Source organism: Passer domesticus, chromosome 5, assembly GCF_036417665.1.
Source record: "Passer domesticus isolate bPasDom1 chromosome 5, bPasDom1.hap1, whole genome shotgun sequence".
In the NCBI taxonomy this organism is placed as follows: Eukaryota; Metazoa; Chordata; class Aves; order Passeriformes; family Passeridae; genus Passer; species Passer domesticus.
Genome location: NC_087478.1, coordinates 9,095,133 through 9,118,694, shown reverse-complemented (window position 1 = coordinate 9,118,694; position 23,562 = coordinate 9,095,133). Strand labels below are relative to the sequence as shown.

Here is a 23,562-nt window from a genome sequence, read left to right as displayed (position 1 = left end):
TTTTTTTTTTTTTTTGTTGGTTGGGTTTTTTTGTTTTGTTTTCCTTTGGAAAGAAATAGCCAAGTAAAAATGTATTAGGAAATGCAATACTTACCTCACAAGGCCCAGCACCTACAGTTTCAGCCACAGCACAGATTTCAGACTCATTCACAGTAATCTTCCCTTTGAGATATTGGTTGCATTTCTCATTTCCCAAAATAAACAGGTTTGCTACTTGGAGAAGGCCATCATAGTTAACTACTACAATTGAAAAGAAAATTAAAAAAATTATTGCATTTTAGGGGGAAAAAAGTGTTTCAAGATACAGTCTACATAAACTTATTAATGTAATTTCAGTTATTGTACTTTGTCTCCAAAACTCATGTTTTTGTCTATCCCCACTGTTATCATGCTTCTGTATTTTGGATTTCTTATATTTTCTGAAAATGAGATTTGCCAGACGTTTGTTTGGTTTTCATGTCTGTTCAATTCTCTGAGAATATCTGGATAAGTTTTTTAGTACTAGAATAAAGGGCTGTGTAACTGGACTTACTCTACAGCTCACCACCAGACTGCCCAGTCATCAAAGAAATCAGAATAAGAGCCTGAAAATGTTATCACCCCCATCAGAGGAGGGAGGATTCTGCTCCCTGCCTTAAACATGAGTTAATGTGTAACAGTGCCTGCCATGGCCTAGGGAAGGACGTGTGACTTGAAAAATACTGTAGCAGAGTGGAGTTTTTCTCAATCTGTGCTGGCTCAGCTACCCTGAATGACTTTGTGCCTGCAAGGGCAGAGCCACAGCCTTGTGCAATCTCCATTCATCAGTGGGAAGGTCAGGAAGCAGGAGCCCTGTGGAGCTTACTCTTGTTCTACATGTCGAAAGACAAGCCTGTACAAGCTGCAAAGATAAATAAAGGGTCTGGACCTGCCCATTCTCTGCACAGCCATCAAAAGAAAATGCCAAGCTTGCCCTCCACTGACTTATTATCCTGGTTTCTTAAAAAAAATGGATGTAACACTTCTTCCTTCCCTGACTGGGATTCTGTGAGGATTATATAAAGTAGTGCAAAAAATATAGTACAAAGTCCTTGGATGACAGATGTTATGTATTTACTGTATTACATAACTCCACAACATTGCAAATTCCTTATCAGTTCTCTTAAGCTAAGCTTTCCTGTGATGCTGTGCTGTGCTCCAGCCTGATGTCCCTGTCCCCCAGACAGCCGATGCCCCCAGAGGATGGCTAATATGGACATGCTGGGAACATCAAAGGCAGTCATTTGGGAGAGGGCTGGTACAGATTAATTGCCACCCACAAAGAAATGGCAGAGTAGTGGCTACGAGGAAGACAGCTTCAGAATTCCAGCCTAGCTTCTGCTCTGCTTCCAGGACAGTGTGAGTATATTGCTGCTGCTTACTCAGGGTCTGTGGCAAAACAACATTTGAGCACAGTAAATATTGGAGTAATTATTGTCAACTGGCAGCTATTAACTTTTTATCAACACATAATTAGCCAGATATAGCATTTACTAGACTAAATAAATGTCTGTTCTCCCACATATTTGTATTTTCTTCACACAAAACTGTGTTTAATAAACATTAGAAAGGTTGCAAAGTCAAGTACTCAAAAGTTAGGAAATGCCAGACTTAGGGTTGCCTGTGTGTCCCTAGTTCGCTGTTATTGTGTATATTAATAAAGTCTTTGATTACATGTTTTTGTATTAGTTTTTCCACAGGGTCCTGCTTTGGATTACAGGAAGAGACTGCTCAAGTAGATGAACAAAGATTTGTCAAAAAACCCTGCTAACATTCTGCAGAGAAATTTTGCCTTTTTTTTTTTTTTACATGTAGATTGGTATTTTTCTGTAATTCACTCCTCGAAGTGTTTGAATCATTTTGCCTGTCCCTGAAACAACAACAAAAAAGGAGAGACTAGTGGAAAATATTTCATATTAAATTAGGTTGGATAAAAGACTCAGAGATTTACAAAATTAGAAAAAAACCCAATTATATTTTTTAACAAGAAGTGTTGGACAACCGTGGCATCCGGCCATACCCGCAGCCTCACCTATAATGACAAGAGGAAGTAAGTTGTCAACGTATTCATTTAGTTTTTAAAAATAGTTTCTTACATCCAGTGTATCCCCATCCATAAACACTGCAGCTGGTCTTCTCTGGAATGGTACATCCAGAAATGGGCAATCGGATTATTTCTACAAAATTTGTCAATATAGCAGGTCTGAAAAGAAGAAAAAAAAAAATCGATATAATGGATTTTACTTAACCTTCTCAACTGTGTTTTTAAAATTACATTAAGTCTATTATAGACCACAGCAATTTAAAACTGTGCCAATTCTTTTTCTTTCATTTTCTCTTTCTGAAGAATATGATGGTTTCTTCTACCTATTTTTTGTACTACGGCTGCCAACTGTCAAAAAATTCTTGAAATGCTGTCACCACTTTTATGCTATTTAACTTGGGTTTTAATCTTAAAAGTAAGTAGTGATGGCATTTCATTTGGATATATAGGTTTATTCATATGGAGAAATTTTGAAAGCTTGTATATACACAAGGATCTCAGCTACAATCTGGTGCTTATTCTATAAATTAAAACCATATACTAGTCCATGTGGGTACTTAGTGGGTTTTCTTTAAATCTCCCAACAAACCTAAACATGGTTAATAGGGAGAATAATGTAGGCATGATTTCATAAGAGTAACATCTGTTTTCTGAGTAACATCGATGGACCTGCATTTCTGCATGTATCAAATAAAATTTCATTCAGTTGGAAGTTTATCCCATGGAGACAGCATCTGTAGTACTGGAGATAGTAGAGCAATGAACTTGCAAATCTCATTTATGAAGAATCTTGCCCAGCAGATGAAAGTGAAAAGATTAAAATTCACAATAACAGCTACTAACCTGCTAAGTTTCAGTAAGACCAAATCTGACCCTGCAGGGCCGTATACCAACTGGGAGATGTTCCGGACTTGTTTGCGCTTCTCCTCTCCCTTTCCTTTGATATTATGGACTCCAAGCCAGGCTTTGTAGTCTTTCAAATCTTTGTACCTAAAGGAGGCAAAGTTGGTTATGATTTTGCTGACTGTATAATAAAATAACAAAAAACTCTGCTTAATATGATTATGCTGGAAGATCTTAACTAATGCTCCTTAGCAGAAATGGCTTCATGTTGCCAACTGCTATTCCAAAATCAACATGCTTGGATGTAAGGTTTTGGCCTGAAGCCATTACATAATTTTATCTTTAGCTGTTACTAAAACCTTTTTTTTTCATAACAGTATCCAAACATTTAAATCCTTGGACAGTATGAACCTTTGAACTTTTTTAGATTTACCCGTTTTCTATTTTATTTTGTCCAGTTAAGCAGAAGCATGAGATTATTCTCATAAAGAAGCAATTGTCTAACCATGACACTTGGAAAATCTATTTTTTGCTTCTATGTAAAATAGCCAGGGATATTTAGATTTACAGCAATAATAACAGAAAATAGCAAGGTCCCACAGGCCTTTTATATCAGAAAAGCAGTGTTAAAGCCAAACAGGAGGAAAAACTGCTGTATTTAACTTGAAGAAGCATTGGGCTGATAAGTTCCTGAAAATAGATGGATTTTGATATTGCAAAGTTCCAGACTACTGTACCGAGAAGGGAAACACTGTCTTGCTGTAAGAACCCACTCTTCTTTTATCAAAGTACCACCACAGATATGCTTATTCCTGGAGGAAAAAAACAAGAAAAGGAAAAGGATTAAAAAATAATAACACCCAAACCCACTAATATTAGTTTCTACATAGTCAAAAAGTTTAAAGGGTGTTTTGCTCCCCATGCGTTTGCTGGTGAAAAGTGGCAGACTGAAAACATTCAAAAACTTGTCTCTGTCTCTTTGCTTTACAGTTTCAACACTTACAGTAACATGACTTTGCAGAGCTTTACTCCAATGTGCAAAAAAACATAAAGAAAGACAAATTCAGTTACTCTGTTCATTTAAGCTGAATTTGTAATAAGCCACCTAATTTAAAATTTAAAAAAAAAAGGCCCAATTCTTTGTAACAGGAACTGGATTGAAACTTTCAAGCAAGTCCCCAAACTGCCACCAGATGTAAACAACATTTGGTCATTATTCATGTAAGCATTATTCAAAGCATTGACCTCAAGGTGCAGAGTTCCTATTTGATTACAAGTCCTAGGAGATTTGTGTCCCCACATACTTCAGTTGGAAACAATCTGCAGTGTATGACATCCTACATGTGATTATAGAAAACCTGAAGCATAATATATCAAGTAAAATTAAAGCAATTAAGCATGACAGTTCTTTAAAAAAAATTACTGTGGAATGTAGATTAATTAGTTTCCTTCTTTGTGCCTCCAAAATCACATTTATTTTCTGTAGCTCTTTGGAAAGTGAATCAGAATTGTCAGCAATTTGGGAAAAGCTTAAAATCTCACAATTTATAAATTCAAATCACACAAATGTTCAAAGCTTTGCAAAGAACTACTGGATGGATACCAGACTATATATGGAGTTCACAGACAGCAGGATAAGACAGAGCTTTGACTTTTTTTTAAATCATATTTTGGTTGAGGAGAAAAATATCTGGTCCAAAAGGCTGGAGTCTTCTAAAATGTAGGTTCTAGCTTGTTTTATTATAAAGATATGACAGTCAGGAGTATAGCTATATTCTTCAAAGTTAAGTTTCTGTAACTTATTGTTTTATAAAGAATTTCATCATCGGCGTTAGAAGATTCATTAGTACACATAGAAAGGTTAATTCCTCACTTACATATGGGGCACATTTTGAGCTGGCTCCATGAAGCTGATGAAATCCATTTAAATACACTCAAACACATTTGATTACAGAATCTGAATTGGATATACAAGAAAATTTAATTGATCAATTTAAGATTTAGAGGTGGGCTTTGGTTACCAAATATGAATAGTTCCTAAGTTTCACTGGGCATTCACCATTCAGACACAGCAACTCCATTTTGGAGTGCACAGTTAGGCTTTCTTGCAGAAAGATCAGATGTCATCAAGATTTTGTTTCAGACAATATTCTATTTGCTTCCTTGGTAACAATACAAAATAAAACTACATTTTTATGCCCACATGTAATACTTCAAGATATATTTTATTGCTGGAGTATTCCAGGAATCCCTTATTCATAAAAGGATCTGCAATCATTTAAGCACTCATGTTTCATGGAATTCTATTGCATAGCAGAAGATCCAGGTTCAACTACCCTAACAATAGCTATTTCTATTTTAGACACCCACATGTAATTCACCTTACCTGGCTAAAAGTTCATCAAATATCAAGTGCCAAGATTAACTTTTCCAGGGAGTGATTTAGGCCAGCTATCTGGTTACTTAGTCAAGGAATATAGTGATCTTCCTCTAGGAATGTCTTTCTGAACCGCCCTATACACTCCCAAAAAGGTCGAGATCTGATGGATCTCATAAAATGCCAAGGTTACAGGGATGGGTAGAACACTCCCCGCCCCTGAATTTCTCTATGAAGAGATGTAGAGAATGAAGAGATGTAGAGAATGTATTTTTTATCTTTTCCTCTACTTCCATTTTTCATTTAATACCTCTTTTACAACTTAGTTTTAAATGAGATGATGAATCATAAGCTTCCCTTTAGTCTGGCCCAGGAGACAAAAGAAGCTTTTTTAACTTTTTTTTTTTTTTCATGATAGAAGAACCAGGGCTGATGCATGAGATACATCCTGTAATAAATTAATGATTCACACTTCCAGCTGATGAGTTATGAACCAGAGTAAAGAGCATAGGAAACAGCCATTCTGTGTTCTGGCTTTTATATAGCAGCAAAGATCTACCATTATATAATACATATGTTATACACAAGTTGTATATGTCAGGGTCTTGTTTTACAGAATGAAAAGGATTTCCTTATAGCTCCTACTTATTGATTTAATTTTTTTTTAATACCAAATAAATTTTAATTCCATGCAATGACACAGCATAGGGGAAACCTTCATTTGACACAGGTATAAATCCTGAATCCTACGCTTCACAAGTAACATGCCATCAAAGTGAAAATATTGATCTGAAATTCAATTCTTTTCTATCAGTCTCTAAAATAACCACTTTCATGCTGAATGTGAAGGCAGTATTATGTAAGGTCTGCAGTAGCTAAGTAGAAGAACAGAAGACTATGAATGCTTTGCAGGTTTATGTAAATAACTTTGCTATAATGAACATATAAAGTATTTCACTAGCAGAGTGAATACTATGGCATCATCTGACATCAGAGGAATGCTGATTTTCTGCTTTTACTGAACTTAACTGCAATATAGAAATATTTTTTATTGTTATTATGGTCAACATTTTCTACAATTCTAAAACAAATATCGTAGTAGTTGTATTGCCCTTCTAATGAAAGCGATAGTTACCTGTACGTCAAACTAACCACCCATCCTTCGTTAGTTTGTGTTGGGATTCCATTTACAACTCTCAAATGTTTTGTTGAGGCACAAGGAATGGCAGTATCTGAAAGCAGGTCCAGAGATCACATTTTACTAAAAGCAGTGGTAGGAAACCTGCACAGTTGCACATAAGGACCCCAAGAAGGTCAATATTTATTATGTATTAACTTGCCTGTGCTAATGAAATATATTTCTAGGCCATCAAAACTACTTCAGTGAAGCTGAGTAGGTCTATTTGAATATCCATAGGGAATATAAAATACATAAATTTAAATAGGTTTTTGAGATTTACATAGTTAAAAAGCAAACATTGAAGCTCATTACCAAATCTCACCACTGGCAAGACATGACAGTGAGAATAGATAAAGGAGTATAACAAAGCTATTCCTCATTTTTCTCTTCTAAAATCAATTTTTCTCGTCTGTATGGTGGGTTTTTTATAACTTTATTAATCTTTATTTTGTTTCCCAATTGGGAAGAAATGTCTAGATTTAGGGGACTGTCATGCACTGCACAGTTCATACACAAACTTACCATCCAAACTGGTTGTAGTAGGAGTTGTATCACCTTCACCTAGACAGACACACAAGATAGCCATATACAAAATTAAAATATATTTAAAAATGGAATAAATTTCAACAGCAAATTACATACTGTTAACATTAATGGTTCACAAAGTTTTAGACCTCAATGATTTATTCAGTACACTATAAAAGCAGCATTCAGTAAGGCATAACAAGGGGGCAAAATTTTATTCCAATAGAATGAAATAAGAAAGAAACATTTTGGAGCAGGGATGTCAAGCATTTTTCTTCTTGGCTGAATCCTGAAGACATCAGGCTGCCTATCATGTTCAATTTACATGTTTCATTCAAACAAGCAAATGCTGAAAAATGAAGTTATCACTTTTATATAAGCTTTCAGGAACTATAGAAATCATGTGATTAAATCCAAAGAAGACTGAAAGAAATTCTCAATTCCTTAAAAAACTTTGAAAGACATTTTAGGTTCCTATCTGCAAAAACTTATTCTTATCAAAATATGATTCCCAAAATCTGGTTCAGTACTTCCATCTAATCCAATTAAAAAATAGTTACAAGTTTGCTTTAACTTGTTTCTAAATGTTTCCCTTTGGGGACACATACAGAGTGGCCCAGCATTATGAGCTATACATACAGGGGTAGCTGCTGAAAACTTGCACAAGGAAAATTTAAACAGTCTCATGGAACTAGATTTTCATAATTAAGAAACTATGTGTGTATATATAGACACACACACACACACACACACACACACAGGTATATCCATATATATAGATACAGTTATATCCATAGTGAAAGTTCTATGTGCATGTATACACACATGCATGTATGTGTGTATATATATGCATATGTGTGCATACATACATGTGTTTCTATGTATAACTGTATGTATGTGCATCTATATTTATACAGTATTTTAATACTAGTCTAACTGGCATATTCCCACTCTGGTGTTTGACTGCAGAAATGTACTACTCACCAGTTCTGAATACCCTACAAATATTTGCTGAGAATACATCCTTAGGAATTCATAGATCTAAATAATGAACTCAGAATAAGAGAATAAAAAGTATATTTCTTTAGCTAGTCTTCATTTATATTGACACAAATAACCTTTTACACAGTTTTGTTTACTCTTCACATAGATGCCAAAATATCACCTGAGACTTCAAATACCACATTTTAGAGATGCTGGAGTTCAGGCTATGAGGAAATGCAGTAGATTGCCTCTAGGAATGAGTGTAACATTATCCTTAACCTCTAGAGATCACAGACATGCATTCAAAAGCCTGATTTACCATTTAAGTGTTCTCCCAGGACATACCGCAGAATAACTTAGAAATAAGAATTGAAGGGAAAGATTTTGAACATAAATGTGAATTGCACATTTTTCAGCATAAAACTATCTTTTCCTACTTGTCATCAGTTTATTGCTGAATTCCCTAGGATTCTTAATTCTGTTTATTTAAGCTATTTAGATTTAAACATTCAACTTTGGAGGCATGATTTTCCTAATTCTTGCCAGCAGTTAAATCATCCCATAAATATCCAAAAGCAGAATCTAATCTCTATAGCACATATACACTTCAGCATATATATAGTGAGTTATCCTAACATTACAAAGACAGATCACACAAAGAGTCTCTGAAGCTTGTAGCCCAGAAGATAACTCTGCCTGGGTTTCTTGAGGCCACAGCCAGCATTCTGACCGCTAGACAATTCTTTGTCTCCATCCAGCCCTCATTCAATAGCTAGATCTGTTGGAAAATGTTTGACCATCTGTAATAGCCCCTTTGTGCTCCTGCTGCATAAATAAGTCTTGAAATCTCCAAGCTGGTCAAGGAAAAGAACCCCTTGTTCATATATTGCACAAGCAGCTTCTGTCTGCTCCTTCTCAGTCACGCACAATTGATTCTTGATAGAATCACACATTTTCTGCAGCCACAAGTGACAATAGGAAGGTGTGCACAGGCATGTGACACCGTGGCTTCACTGGGACTGCACAGCTGACAGTGCCAGCGGCGTGCCAAGTACTCACATCGAGAAATAGGGCAGTAATCCCAGGGCACAAGAGGATCATCTGTGTAACACCAGGGACCATGAAAATCATCATCTGGATTGCGGCAATAGTTTTTCTTCAGTTTACTAACATCTGGTTCTCTGAATATTTGTATATGCCTACAGGGGAAAAAAAAAATTCAAAGTGTTGAAAAGCTTTATACTATAGCCCAAATTTTCAAAGGTTAAATGTTGCTTTGCTCCACATTGTATTATTAGCTGACTGAGAAGCCTACAGGTCAGGGTTTAGGGCTGGTTAAAATCAAAGGAAAGATGAGACCCAAATATTTTATGGATCTGGGTCCAACTTTCCTCTGGTTGGTATTTTAAGCACTGTGTCCACTGGACAGCTGGGAGTCTTCTAGATCTCCCAGTCAAGCTAAAATCTCTAGATATCCTCAGGAGGGATCATTATACTGATTAGAAGAGTGCCTGTGATGTCCTCAGAAAATCTGCAGGCCCCTTTGCACAGCAGAGGTTCCTTCTCCTGCAGGTTAACAGCACAAGGGAGCATCAAATCTACAAAGCTGAATCAAGGGCAAAAGAAAGACAAACTAAGAAAGTTAGCAAGGCTGAGCATCAGGCAAGGAGAAAAACTAATGGCTCAGACAAACTGCAGTGATAGCTGCAAGCCTACATGAAGCACTGTAGAGGTGAAATTTTGAGGCCAAAACATGAAGCAGAGGAAGAAGTTTATTTTTTGGCTTGTCAGATACAAGGATACAGGCTTCTTTAGTTACAGCTGTACTGCTCCTTCAGTTCATAACCACTCATGCTGCCTCTAGAACACCCATATACAGTGAAACTGTTGGAGTGAGACAGATAACTCCTCAAAGAAGTTCCCAGATGGAAAATAAGTGAGGGAGTAAGAAAAGAAAGGCTGAACTGTGCTCTATTAGATGAGCATCCAGTAGGTTTATACTGCCTCAGTCACAGCAAACTAAGACTTATCATGCTTCTCAGACAGCATGAGCTTAAACCTCTGCTTCCCTTCCATGGATAGCATACTGGAATATGTATCCTCTCTCTCACCCTCTGTGGGAAGAAACACATGTAGTCCAGCTGATGATACCAGACAGGACCACTGAAGTCTGCCTTTTGCAATACAGCTTCCCCAAAGGCTGACTGCCTGACCTACACAGACCTTCCAAAGGACAATAGCTTATATGTTCAGCACTGTGGCTCTACAACAAGTACTAAAGGTAATATTGACACATTTGCATCAGCTTCAGAAACTAAAAGAAAATGAAGGAAAAACTATTTTCATCACAGGCACTAGTGTGTGTGATATCTCATACACACTAGTGCAAAACATTTTATGAATCCCTTATGTTATATATAGTCCTGATAATTCATTTTACTTCAACAAAAAAATTAATTTGCATTTCTACTACTTGAATATGGAGTCAAAGTAATGATAAACTACAGAAATTGCAGGTCTTTTTATTAGCATTTGATGTCAGTGTCACTAGATTGTAGACTAAAGAGTCAATTTCAGCCTGCATGGGAAATTAGGTGGTTTCAAGTCCAATCTCCTCCTTGAAGCAGCATGAGGTATGAGATGAGGCTGATGAGACAACCATTTCCTCTTATTTCTGATATCATCTCATTATAGCAAACTTTCAAGGACAAGGATGGGGTAAAATAGGCCAGTAAACTAAGCACTAAGAAACATCCCAAAGCCTGCAATTACTGGTTAGCCTGAAAAAAGTAATGTTGTGTAATATATTTGAACACAAAGAAAAGAAAAATAAAAAGGTTAGGAAAACAAAGATATTAAAAGCTCCAGGACATAAGGGGCTACTTTAGAATCAATGCAGATGAAAAAGAGTTACCATCTGGAGGCTGTATTTATTCAGGACTCACTGAACCATCTCTTTCTTTTTAATATGTACACACCTACGTAAGTCTTCAATATTTTTGTCCCATGTGGAGCAAGTTAGCCCAAATCTTGTCTTGGATAGATTCCCCATGTAACTCTTGCCATTGCCACGATAACAATCTGAAAAGAAGAATGATGAGACAGGAAAGTGGAGGGTGATTGTGCAATATTAAGAAGAAAACTCTTCCTTTCCATCAGTAATCCAAATTATTAGAGTGTTCTTTTAAGCAAATGCTATATACTATTAATAAGATAATTGCATAAATCAGATCAGAAAAAAAAAGGAAAATAGTTTTCAAATTTACATACGTAATCTCCTGTTTGAGACCTTCATTCTCAACACAGCAGTATTTTAAATTTTGTCTTATTTACACAGACATGAAAAATTTCTTTCATAAATAGTTGGTTTATGATTAATTTAGAAGGGTCATACAGAATATCCTAAAAGTTGTCAGAAGCTAGTTTACACAAAACCAAGAAAAAATAGTCCCCTATTCATCTCTCCACAAAAAAAAGGCATTCATTTAGCTTTGTGTAGTTTTCAGATATTGGCAACATATATAATTCTAAACTTAAGTACTTCAGCAAAATCAAAAAATCATCATGACTTTAATTTTAATGTAATTCAAAAACTTGCCTGTTCGCTCCAGCAGAAGTCATGTTTAATTCATAAGCTTTTATCACAAGCCTTTTTGAGACTTTTCAAGAGAATTGTTTAAAATTATCAGTACTATAAAGACATTTTGCATAAAGCACTTAATTCCATATTCATCAGTATTTTTACTTTTTGATAATTGATACTTTACAAGAAACACAGAATGAATGTAAAAGTTTTATCTTTTCTCTTACATAAGTCTTGCAACTGCAACTTTTTTAAAATTTACAGTAACATTGGCTAAAATTTAAAGATGGAGATGTTAATGCAGCCTGATGTAGGGTTGTAGGTCTGAGGACTTCACCTCAGTTTATGCTGTGATTGACATCCATTCAGAATGCAACATTAGTCCTTACAGTAATAGCAAAACCTCATGGGAAAAACATTTGCCTGAAAACTCAGAATGAACCTCACAGGCTGAGGAAGGTAAGAACTTAGAGGACCAACCCCTTCTAGATTTTCAATACCACCCTTCTAGAGGTATTTGCAAGAAAATAAAAAGGGAAAAAATCATTTTTTGGTAGCCTGATATGCAATTACAAAAAGACTGTGAATCAAGGAAATAATTTCAGCTGTGGAAAAAGGCCTTTCAAACTAAGAAAGGTAAAGACAGTAGAGCAGATATAGGCCTTGTCTAAAAATCAGATCCAATAAAATCTTTCATGCAGCTTTCCCTGCAGGAATTACAAATTAAACTCAGAAAGGAATCTCATTTATACGACAATGGACCCCAAGCATGCCAACAAAGCCAAAGCAGAACTACATAGGTGTAATACAGACACAACTTCTCCAGTTTTCAAGGCTGTCTACTTGATATTTGGAACAGTATGGCATTCACTTAAAATCATGTTATCACCCTTTCCTCTGTTACCTTGTTCATTTGATACATCACACTTAGGAATCTGGGAGCAATAACCAATACGGATGTTTGGGTCAGTGGTAAAGCACCAGGGTGATTCAGATCCATCTGGATTTCGGCAGTAGTTCTCCCTCAAATCCCTGTAAAAATAAATATGTTAGCTCTCAGCAGGGATAACCTAAACCCACCAATGTGGTCCATTGTTTTTTGTCATGAATTAACAAAAATACAGGCTTATTCAGGTCTCTGTGTTAACAATCAGTGTCAAGTGCAAGGAGATGAGGAGCCAGTAAGAATGCAATAGGAATATGTTTGTGGAAATTCATTTTCAGCAGACATGTTTTGATGGGATATAAGACTTCATTTGTAGATCAACAATATTTTCATTCAGGATCCTCCATCAAAATTTGCATGCAACTGACATTGGATACACCTGCAATATATTACAAGTACTTTTAAATACAAACATTACCAAAGTGCTTAAAAGTCCTTGTACTTTGGATGGTTCTGCTGAGTTTGGAGAAACAGTGTTTTAGACTATCAGAAACTCACTTAAGAAGCTGAATTGTAGAAAATAAAAAAGTGTATGTTACCCTTTTTACTACAGCTGTTACCTTTAAAGTAGAAGTCAGTCACAAGGGAGCATCTTTAAATGTCTTTTGCAGCTTGCATGAAATATTCAAACCTCTTAAATGTAAGTTTTATTTCCCTGTCTCCTGACAGTTGCCATGTTCTGTGCATCTCCATATTTCACTGTATTTTTTACATCTGCAGCACTTGCTGATAACAGACTATGGAAAGAATGGGCCTAATACTGTAATTCTTACTGATATTTATCCATCAGTAAAGATATTTAGTGCAAACTGGGCTGTGGCTCCAATCTGGTCAGCAAGGTTTCCTCTATGCTTAGTTAAAAAAGGACTGAATGAGCATTACTAAGGTGCCTAAAATTAGTAGATTATTCACACCTTGGGAGTTTATGAACCATACAGAAGAGTTTGATGACCAGTGGTCAGTCAAGTAAAAGGAGTCCTATTGATGCATCTATATTTAGTAATGAGACAGAAAAAGGATTTAAAATATTAAAAATTAAAGAAGTGATTTCAAATGAGTGTTAATTATTACAAAGATTACATTCAGGTGATATTTAGGACATATTAAATTAAAGTCAGCAATCAAGTTCTGAAGAAGTTTTTAGTTCCATGAAAAAAATCAAGTGGTAATGTATCAATGTTGTTGGGATTCAGGTCCTAGCCTGGGACACATCCAGACACTTCACAATCATATTGGTGAATGCATGCTTGAAGGAGAAGTTCATGAAAATCCCTAGGGCTTCACAAAAGTTGATCTAGAACGATTCCTTTGAGATGTGAAGGATTGATTTTTCCAGGCTCAAATGGTTTTGAGACTCAGCAGGTAGAGTGGATGCATCAGAACAAGGGGAAGGATAAGGGCTCTATGGTTTTCTCCAGGGGCATGAACTGTTAAAAGTTTTAAAACTCAGCTCTTTTCCCACTGCAATAATAATAGCCACACGTGTCTACTCACTTGCATTTGAAGTTCTCAGGAGTGATGTTGTGCTGGTGAGGAAACTGGGAGTCCCACCTCTGGCACGGGATTCCACTCCATATGGTGCTGACGGTGCCGCGGTAACCCTCGCCCTGGCCCCGAACGCACGCCGTGGTCTCGGCTGTCGCCTCGGTGCTGTTCACCACGCTTTCCTCTGCAGACCCAGACAAGAAGGGCTCTTTCATTCTCTTAAAAATGGCTCAGGGTGTCAGGTTTGAACTGCACGTTACTGATAGAGTCATGGATTACATGATGTTCGAATCATGATAATTGCAGTTTTATTGGTGGAATTGCCAAAGTGATTATAGAATAATTTTCTCCTCATATTTACAACATCCACCAAAAATCCAAAATCAAAATAAGTGCCAGACTTTATGCTAGTTTATCTGCTTGCATGCAAAGAGTTTGTAATATTTTCTTGCATGAGACACCTGGCCTATGCTGTACCATTGGAAGTTAGAAGACATTCCTGGTTATTTTTTCAAGTTCAGCAAATATCATTCCCTCAGCTTTAAAAAATTAAACGGCCACCCACATGTGCACTGTTAAACATGGTAACACATATTTGTAGGATTAAAATACAATTGGGTTTCTCTAAAGAATTCCCAGAATATCAGGTCACAGGAAAAAAAGATGCAGATAAAAAAAAAATAATTAAAAAATATAGATACTATTATAAGATAATGTGCTAAATTCTCCTAGAAGGTTGTTTGTTTTTTGGGGTTCTTTTATGCCTCATATGGTTAAAAGAGGGGAAAAAAAAGTCTAGCTTTTGAAATGAAAGATCAGTATTCTCTACAGAGAGCAAAAGTTTTAAAGACTAACAAATTCATCAGACTCAAGATCTCTTACAGATGTTGATATACTCTGCACTCACCCTGGTGTGGGATGTCTTGAACTAAATTCAGAAAAACAGTGGTTTTGAAATGACTCATTCACATAACTTAAAAGTCTCTTTTCATTTCTTATGCAATTTTCATAATTGCAAATTAATGGCACAGATATTGCATCAGATATATACAAAGTAGTACAAAGCTAAATGCACTGCAGTAAGAGCAATTCTTCTTCAATATTCAAAAGTTCCCAATACAGTACTTTAAAAGAAACACCATATCTGTTGGCAATTGCTATGCTGAACAAGACTAATTTTATTAATTATCTTAAAAGTGTTTGTTGCCAGCAAAAAGTATGTCTAAATAAAGAATTCACTTCTTTATTTAGTTTTCTTCAAATGGTCCAGTGAAGAGAACAGTATTTATGTGTTACTCATAATGTAGTTCACTCCTGGTAACTTGAGCCAGTTCCATGAACTCCAAGAAAATATGGATCTTAGGGAAACCAAATGTCATAACAGATGGTTTTGGCTGATTTGCTGACTGATCTTTGACGTTAAAGATCATTTCCCTGTCAGATGATAACATCAAGTTGTGTAGTTGAATTATACATTTATCCATGCATTCCTTTTGCTCTTCATCTGGTTGATGTTTTTAAGTCAGTGTTTCATGGTCAAATTCATTTCCTGTCCCTCCTTCCCAAGGCAAATGTTGTCCCGTTTCAACGAGATTTTGAGTTCCAAGCTCATTCCAAAGTCAAAAGGATATGGCACTGCAAGTATCACAAGATTTCTGCAGGCTGACAAATGCACTCTTTCTAGAGGACTCATCAAAAAGTCTTGCAGACTTTGTATTCAGTCTTTACACATCACTTTTTAAATAATAAGACTAAAAAAAGATAAATTCATACTACTTTGAGTAATAAATAGCTGCAATATTCCTGTTTTCCATTATAAGTAATATATGAAAAGAAATGAAGTTATATTTTAAAATAGATTCTAAGCTGATTAGAGTGAATATTGCTACGCAACATTCAAATACATATTACTCTTTTTTCAAAAATACATGCATTTATTTTATACAAATGAAAGAGATCTGGGGAAAGACCTGAGGGGCAGGGATGAAGAGTTCTATAAGATGTTAAATTTCAGCATACACCCTGGCTTCATAATATTTCCTAAGTAAATTAATAAATTAAAACTATATAACTCTAGCAAAAGGTCATCTTAAATAATACTGTACCAAAAAATCAGTCAAATATAAGCTGCTGCAAAGACCTTATCTATACACAAAACATTACTATTTCAACTGGAATGAACTGTATAGGGCACCTACTCTGTACTCAGTCATGCTAAAGAAAAAGTAATTAGATTAGTGTTTATGTATCATTATGTGGGTTTGTTTTTTTTAAAATCAGATGCCTGAAATGAAATAAGTGATGCATCAATTGATTTAATCAAGGCCACAGTAATTTTGTAGAGCATTCCTTCTTGTACATCTGCAGATACACAGTTAATTGTTGAACTTTACATTATGTGTCTGGACAGTGACCTCTACCTGTAGATCAGATTTTACAACTTTACCATGTCAAAATGTACAACGTAAAGGCATCAGAATAACTTAACTTTCACATTGTCATGAATATTTGCACAGCCAAGCCACTTCTGGAAAGACTTGCACTACAATGACTAAAAGAGAAATTATTTCAAAATCTGTAATGTGGTTATCTGCTATTTCTTGTTATTTGTGGCAGGTCTCAATAAGAATTCTAGTAATGAGAGGGATCAGTAAAATAGTATTATTTTAACTAACAAAGCAGTTTCATTGTTCCAAAAGGTCCACAGAACCCTCCCCAAATTCTTCTTGCTGAACCACCTGCATATACTACAAATGTCTCATTTTGAAACATGAAAAATGAGACTCCAAGATATTTTAAAAATTTAATTCTGAAATTCTGAGGGCTTGTGCCTTCAGAACCAATTCACATTCTAGCTATTGAGTCTCACAGAAAGCTCAAAACTTACCAATAAAGGCTTGAGAAATCCTTCATTCATCTGTCGATTCCACAAACAGGCATGATGGGAACAGTCTCCCTATTCCTGTTAATGAAAGTTGGGCTGGATGTGCACAGGAACAGGCAAGAGCTTGAGGAGCAGTGCCTGTCTCACCAGACACTGCAGATTATACAGCACTTGCCAAAATAAGTGCCCAGGCTGTCCAAGCCTACAACTTACATAGTCATCTCCATTCAGTACTGGTCTTGTTGCTGAGGCTAATTACTCATCATCCACATACCAAATTAACTAAATTTAGTAACTCTGAGCATGAACATCAGATGTGTAGAGCATTGGTGGAAGAGCCCTAAAACCACACTCACCAGATCTCTTACAAGGCAAAATCAAGATCAAAATCAAAATCTATAAAATCGAATTCCCATCCTTACCCCAGTAAATCCTCTAAAATATAAATTAAGATCTGAAAATCCAAGGAATCATTCCAATGAGGAAGACAATATTAATTTAGTTATATTAATTTAAAATCAATAAGCAATCCTTACTTTTAAGTGCTTACTAATATTTCATAATGGAAGTTCCCAGGACTTTTTTGCTTCAGTAAATTTTTTTTTAGTTCTGAACTGAGATTAAAAGTACTTCTAAAGAAAGATCACACAAAATTCCACCTTACAAAAGACTACTATTTATAATTTATGGATGAAGTGTCACTTCTTACTCTTGTAGGAAAGTTCATTATGAACGGAAGAATTTGGTAGTTGTTAGCAGCATTTTGCTGCTTTTGAACTTTGTGGGCTTTTGTTTGTTTTTTTTTTTAAATTCTGGATGACTAAGATTAAACATGTAACTCAGACAGCCCCATGAGGGGATTTCCCATTAGTAGTATTTCTACCTTCACATGTTCACTCCAAAGTCCCCAGCCAAAGAGCAATAATGCAAAGACATTCTTTTTTTTTTTCCCATAAACCCCTCATTTTTTGATACTTCAAAATACATATATTTATTAATATGGGCCAGCTCATGCATTCATAGATTCTTAAAAAGATGAAACATTATGCAGAGCCTTATGTATAAAGCCACAGATAGTCCTCTCAGTTCTGGTTCTCACAGCAACACCAGCATGAGGGAATCAGCAGGGGCCTTGAGTCATTCGACAGCTGAAGTAACCAGCTAGATACTATTTCACTCTTTAATCCCAATGACCCAGAAGAAAATCCTGCACAAATTTAAGGTCAGTGGTGAGAATCATACTGACTGAAAAGAAGGTAGAGATTTTGCTGGAGAATGCATGTCCTTTCATGACAATACAACCTATGCATTTGTGGAAAAAGGCACAGTTGGAAAAGAAGCAGAGACCTAAATTGTATCATGAATAAAATACCTGTTCTTGCTTATATTCATGCACTGTCTCTTCTACAGTGTCAGTCAACAGAAGGAAAATGTGCTTTGATTTGTACCAAAACAATTAAAAAAGTTGCTTCTAAACATGATCCATGCAATTCTACAAATGTTATTAAGAAAGCTGAGTGGCATTTTGAAGCTACTCATACTCAGTTACATGCTCAGTTTTCTTCAATGTACCATGGCACAGTCCAAGAATGGAAGAAAAGCCCAACTGCTTTTCAGTGTTTTGCTTTTTGTTTTCCAGTAAAAACACATGAGAAAGTGAAGAAATCAATTATAGCCAAGCTTAAGAATCACGGTACTGAAGAACTCATTGTCGCCTAAAACCTTCACACATACAATTAATTTGTCCATGAGCACAGAGAGATCCTTCCAGGCTGTTCCAATGTCTACAACAAGGCTTTAAATTCAAACCATTTTTTATTTTAAATATATTAAAAAATAAATCTCCTCACATTTAGTGTTCTTAAGTTTAAATTTCAAATTATCATAGAAATGATGAAAAGGATTTGAGAAATATCCTTTTTGAGGCAATATGGATTAAGCTGTTGCATAAACAGTGAACACTGGACCTATTCTGTGTCTCCTTGTAAAGCAAGACTGAAGGTAACACTTTATCAGCTTCTAAATATCAGTCTCTTTTCCCTGCCTCTTTCTATAAACATCTTTATCTTACACAAATATTAACCTTAAATGAGCCTAATTTTATTTGTTTATGTACGAGTCAACAAATAACTCTTTAATCAGAACTGTGCATTCAAATAGACAGTTGAAATCTCTGTTTCTAAAGAATGACTAATTTAATATTAGTGGGTTTTTGCCTTCCTAAAAGCTGTAGGCACACTGCAACAGTTCATTTTATATCTAGAGTCGCAATTTTGGTGTTTCATTACTTGTTCTTTCCCATCCAACTGACGCCTTTATTGAATTTTCTGAAGGCTTTTCAAGCTCTGGTCACCCGTGACTACTGTCAATGACTACTGGTAGCAAAGGCTAAATCCATAGTAAAGGCATCTGGGTTGGCTGGACATCAGATAGGCATCAATGAAACACTGTCCTTAACACAGTAATTCCAAAAAGCTCTGCAGTTCTCAAATGACTGATATATGTAGCTTCCTTTATGGGTCTCAGCACCTCTCTGAAGCTCATCTATAGAGGAGCTGCTATCCGTTTGGGCTTTAAAGAAAACAGAATTAGTTCCCTATTCCTGTCTTCCCTGTAGTCAATGTTCTCATTTATGCCAAAATAACAGTCATTTTCCTTTTTCATGTTTGCTGGCATTGCTTCCATTTCTTCATTTCATCCTACACTTCTTCATTGCTGTTAGTTGTCCTTTTATCCTCTCTTCTAACTAAAAATTGTCTCAAGCCAAAACCACAGACACATATGTGAGCAACTTCAAACCAGTCTTGGGGTCCCAAAAGTCTTAATCCAAATCCAGTTTTTGCAGCTTGAGCCATCTCTAATTCCTAATTGCTCCTGTCATCTCTTTCTCACAGCCCTGGCTGCAAGCCACAATGTTTTATGCTGCATTCTGTGCTTGGAAGTAAAATTACAATGCCCTCTCTCTCTTCAGTCTTAAAACCATATTTATTTTCTAAACGCTTCCTTCCACCAACTTTTTTGCCGAAAATTTTGTATATGAGCTGTTGTCAGCATTTTGGCTATAAAGCACACTAGCACTCACAACATGTAGCAAAAAGCCACAAGCAGCATGCTGCCTTGTGGTCACTCCCCAAAGAGAGGACACCTACATTTTTGTATATGGTCCAAGAACATGGATTTGCAAAGCATTTTTCCTAATTAGTATTTCTTGTAAATTAAATAAACAGTCCTCAGCATAGGAATTAAAAACCTGTGTGAGAATCCAAACCACAAAGCTATAAAGACCTATAACTCATGATGTTCTCTTTTTAGTGTTCTGAGATTACAAACAGCCCCAGCATCAGAAACAGAGCAGCCACCGAAACCCAGAATAGCCAAGTGTTTTGGGCTCCCTGCTAGGAGGTGGGAAAACAGTTTTTTTATGAGCCTCAAGAAAGACAGAAAACTGAAATAATTTCTGTTAGTATTCTGGCCATCAAGATGGTGATTTAACAGTAGCATCAGCAATAAATTCCCTCAGTGGGTTATAAAGGAAAGCGCTGAGCACCACTGCATCTAACACAGAGGGCAATGTCATATGCCTGTGAGAAAAACCCTTTGAAAATATCTGCTGTATTAAGCTTTCATGACCCCTACTTTTAACTTTTTTTCTCATAGAGGTTGCCTTATTAATTTAAAAAGAGATACAGTATTCTGCAGGGAAAATACAGTTTTACATGTGAAATTTCCACTGATTTTAATATAGTTTCTAACTGAAGGAAAGAATTTCTAGTTCATTCAGTGAACTTTTGCCTAGAAATGAGACAAAAGGCTTTCATCACAATATGAAAATCATTACACTGTGTTTGGGAGTTGTTTTTAGTTTCATTTTGATCTTTACCTTTTCTTCAGGGCTCTGCTATGACTTGGTAGACAAAGGTGATAATCCAGTAGTTTTCAGGAGATCCCCCACCCAACTATTTTATAAGGCTGAGGCCAGACTGTAGATACTGGAAGTTGCATGAAGCATAAGCTTACGTGACCAACAAAGCCAGATGTGAATCCTCAGAACACTGACACATCAGCTCAGGAAATGCCAAAGGATAAAGGTTTATAAAAGTTGCATTTGTGAAACAGTCAGCTGTAACTTCGGAATACTTTTTTTCATAATAGTAACAGGGGAAAAGAACAGTTCTAGTATGCTGCACATGATTCATACGTTATCTAATAATTGGAGAAGTGTAGGAAGCACAGTTTAGTTTAAAAAAACAAACCACAAACCAAAACATAACCCAAACCAACACAGGCCAAAAATCCAAAGCAGCAGCTCCGTAATTAATGGAGCAACTAAAAAATTTAAAGATGATTCAGTTAACACAGCTAAGCAACTATGTTCACAAAGGAGGCAGTCTGAGCTTTCCCCTTTATCAGTAAGTCTAGATATAAAAAAACATGAATTAGTCCTGTAGTTCACAGGTAAGACTTTCAACATGGGTGTGACTTAATGGGTGTCTGATCCAAAATAAGCAGCCATCCTGCCAAGTTTCCTCTGGAGAACCTGATTAGACATTGCCCAAAGTATCAAAATAACTTTGCCTTTTTTACAGTGGAATAATTTTGATATTTTAACTACCTTATACTGGAATTGCAATGACATAAGATAGAATAAGTTAAATTACTCTACATCAGGTGGTACAGAAAATTCTTAGTCAACCCTTGGATTTCAAAAATTGATGAACTGGTTAGACCAGACTGAATCTCCAAGATTCAGTCATTAAGCTATGAGGAGCCAAGGAGAGAAAATTCTGAATTATTAGTGATTCAGGCAGAAAATGTGGCAAAATTTGTTTGATAAGAATTCTAAGCAAAGGTGGAGAATCCCTCTTTAGGCAGCAACGACTCACAAAGTTTCATGTCAGAGCTATTACACCTCTTCCTTGCCACCTCTTCCAATATTTAAAGCAAGTCTCAGTAAAACTGATTCTACCACCTGCCTTAGCCTCAGTATTACCATGAAAGTATAGAAAAATTATTTTGCTCGAGTTTTAAAGGAATGACCAAGAGTTCTACCTTCCTTTTTTGTCCCTTTACTTCACATTTAAGACATCTAATTATCAGTAAAATAGAGCTGTCACAGCTGTCACCAAAGTTAAGATGATCTGAGCTTTGTAGATATAACATGATGCACTAAGCTCTCAAATGCCATACAAGAGCATCTCAGAGTGAGCATCCAATAACTGTACACCTTAATGTCACTCTGGTTCAATTCCTTGTTTCTAAAGAGTGGTTAACAAATGCCACCATCTTGTAACTGGTGGATGAAAAGAAATTCATTGCCTGTGGGCTGCTTTGATATGGAGTGCTGAGTATCACAGAGAGACCCATGTGGAAATGAGTAATTCTATCTTCAGCACAAGACTGAATAATGTGCAGGACCCAAGGCCTAGAACTGCAAAGCAGTAAAGAGTTGTTAGCAGAGGACACTGAGGAGGGATTGTGTGTGTGTGCAGCAAATGATATTTGACACTCTCAAATGATAATGCAAATGTCCAGCATGGCCAAACCAATACTGCACAAGAGATCCTCATGATTTTGTTGCCTCACTTTTTTAGTTCTTGATTTTCATACATTTTAATGCAATTTACAGTACATAAGACATACACATATTCCTGTGGTAAGTAACACACAACTCTTCTTTCCCGTCCAGATTAAATATGAAGTGTTTATAGGACACTCTCTTTGAAAGCCATGTTTTAAAAGCCATTGAAGGGCAATGAATGAACTAGCGGTGGTCCTACGCTGCTTGAAATATCTGTGTCCAGATTTTGGAAAGGAAAAGGAAGTAATAAATTTTGCTTGAACTCACCACACGTTTTAATTGCACAGAACTCCCAGGGGGTGTTAGGGTCAAGAGTGTAGCACCATGGTCTCAGCTTGCCATCAGGATTGCGGCAGTAATTATCATCAAAGCCCTTGTCAGGATATCTGCAAACCACAATGAGAAACGTGTCAGGGAAGTCTTCCTGGCAACACTGCACTGCCTTCTACAAGGTACTTAAAGGACAGATTTCAGCAGGGGCAAACAAGAACTGGTTCCTATTAACCTTGGGTCTGATCCTGTAAGATGGATGCAAATATGCTTCTAATGCTGTTAAAAAGTTAATAACATATAAACACTTTCCAAATCTGCAGGAGGATCAGACCTCCACTGAGGGGGCTCCCTGCTGTGCTAATGCACAGGGTACCGGATAGGCTAACTCCACTAATTGCTAAACTCTTGCTCTTGTGTCTGTCAACTGATGACCAGACACTTAAGCCACTCATTTTTGTTTTAAACAGACCAATTAAATGTGGATTATCTAAATACTGCCTGCCATGCCGGACTCATTAAGAAAACAGGTTCTTCGGTGCAACAGCCCTGGGTTCAAACTGGAAGCTATTTTGAGCAGCTTTGCTGCTAATGATAACTCCATTTTTGTAACAGAGCTTATTTTTGGTCATGCCCTCATTTCAAGCATTGGAAGAAAGAAGGAGAAAAATAAGTACATAACTTCCGTCTCACTTTACCTCATTAAGACTAGATAATATTGTGCTATATTTAAATGTTTCCACATTCCTACAGCCATCACTGACTATCAGATATCCAAGATATGTAGGGTTTTTTTGTGTAAATACATGATACTAACATCTGTAAACCTGAAGGAGACAAATGCA

The 23,562-nt window shown here is 36.2% G+C and overlaps 1 protein-coding gene across 5 annotated transcripts in view; it reads right to left on the bottom strand.

Annotated features, from left to right (window-relative positions):
• HGF (hepatocyte growth factor) overlaps positions 1 to 23,562 on the bottom strand; it is a 57,436-nt gene that overhangs the window by 6,071 nt on the left and 27,803 nt on the right. For 4 of the 5 annotated variants that reach the window (XM_064421881.1, XM_064421880.1, XM_064421882.1 and 1 more), the window contains 11 exons: positions 22,715 to 22,833; positions 13,995 to 14,169; positions 12,459 to 12,586; positions 10,950 to 11,052; positions 9,031 to 9,170; positions 6,985 to 7,023; positions 6,418 to 6,514; positions 3,643 to 3,717; positions 2,906 to 3,052; positions 2,115 to 2,221; positions 95 to 240 (listed from right to left, as the gene is read on the bottom strand). In XM_064421881.1, the coding sequence (XP_064277951.1) occupies positions 95 to 240; positions 2,115 to 2,221; positions 2,906 to 3,052; positions 3,643 to 3,717; positions 6,418 to 6,514; positions 6,985 to 7,023; positions 9,031 to 9,170; positions 10,950 to 11,052; positions 12,459 to 12,586; positions 13,995 to 14,169; positions 22,715 to 22,833 (1,276 nt within the window). Of the gene's footprint in view, positions 1 to 94; positions 241 to 2,050; positions 2,222 to 2,905; positions 3,053 to 3,642; positions 3,718 to 6,417; positions 6,515 to 6,984; positions 7,024 to 9,030; positions 9,171 to 10,949; positions 11,053 to 12,458; positions 12,587 to 13,994; positions 14,170 to 22,714; positions 22,834 to 23,562 lie in introns of those variants that run through there. The other variant, XM_064421884.1, reaches the window with a different exon arrangement.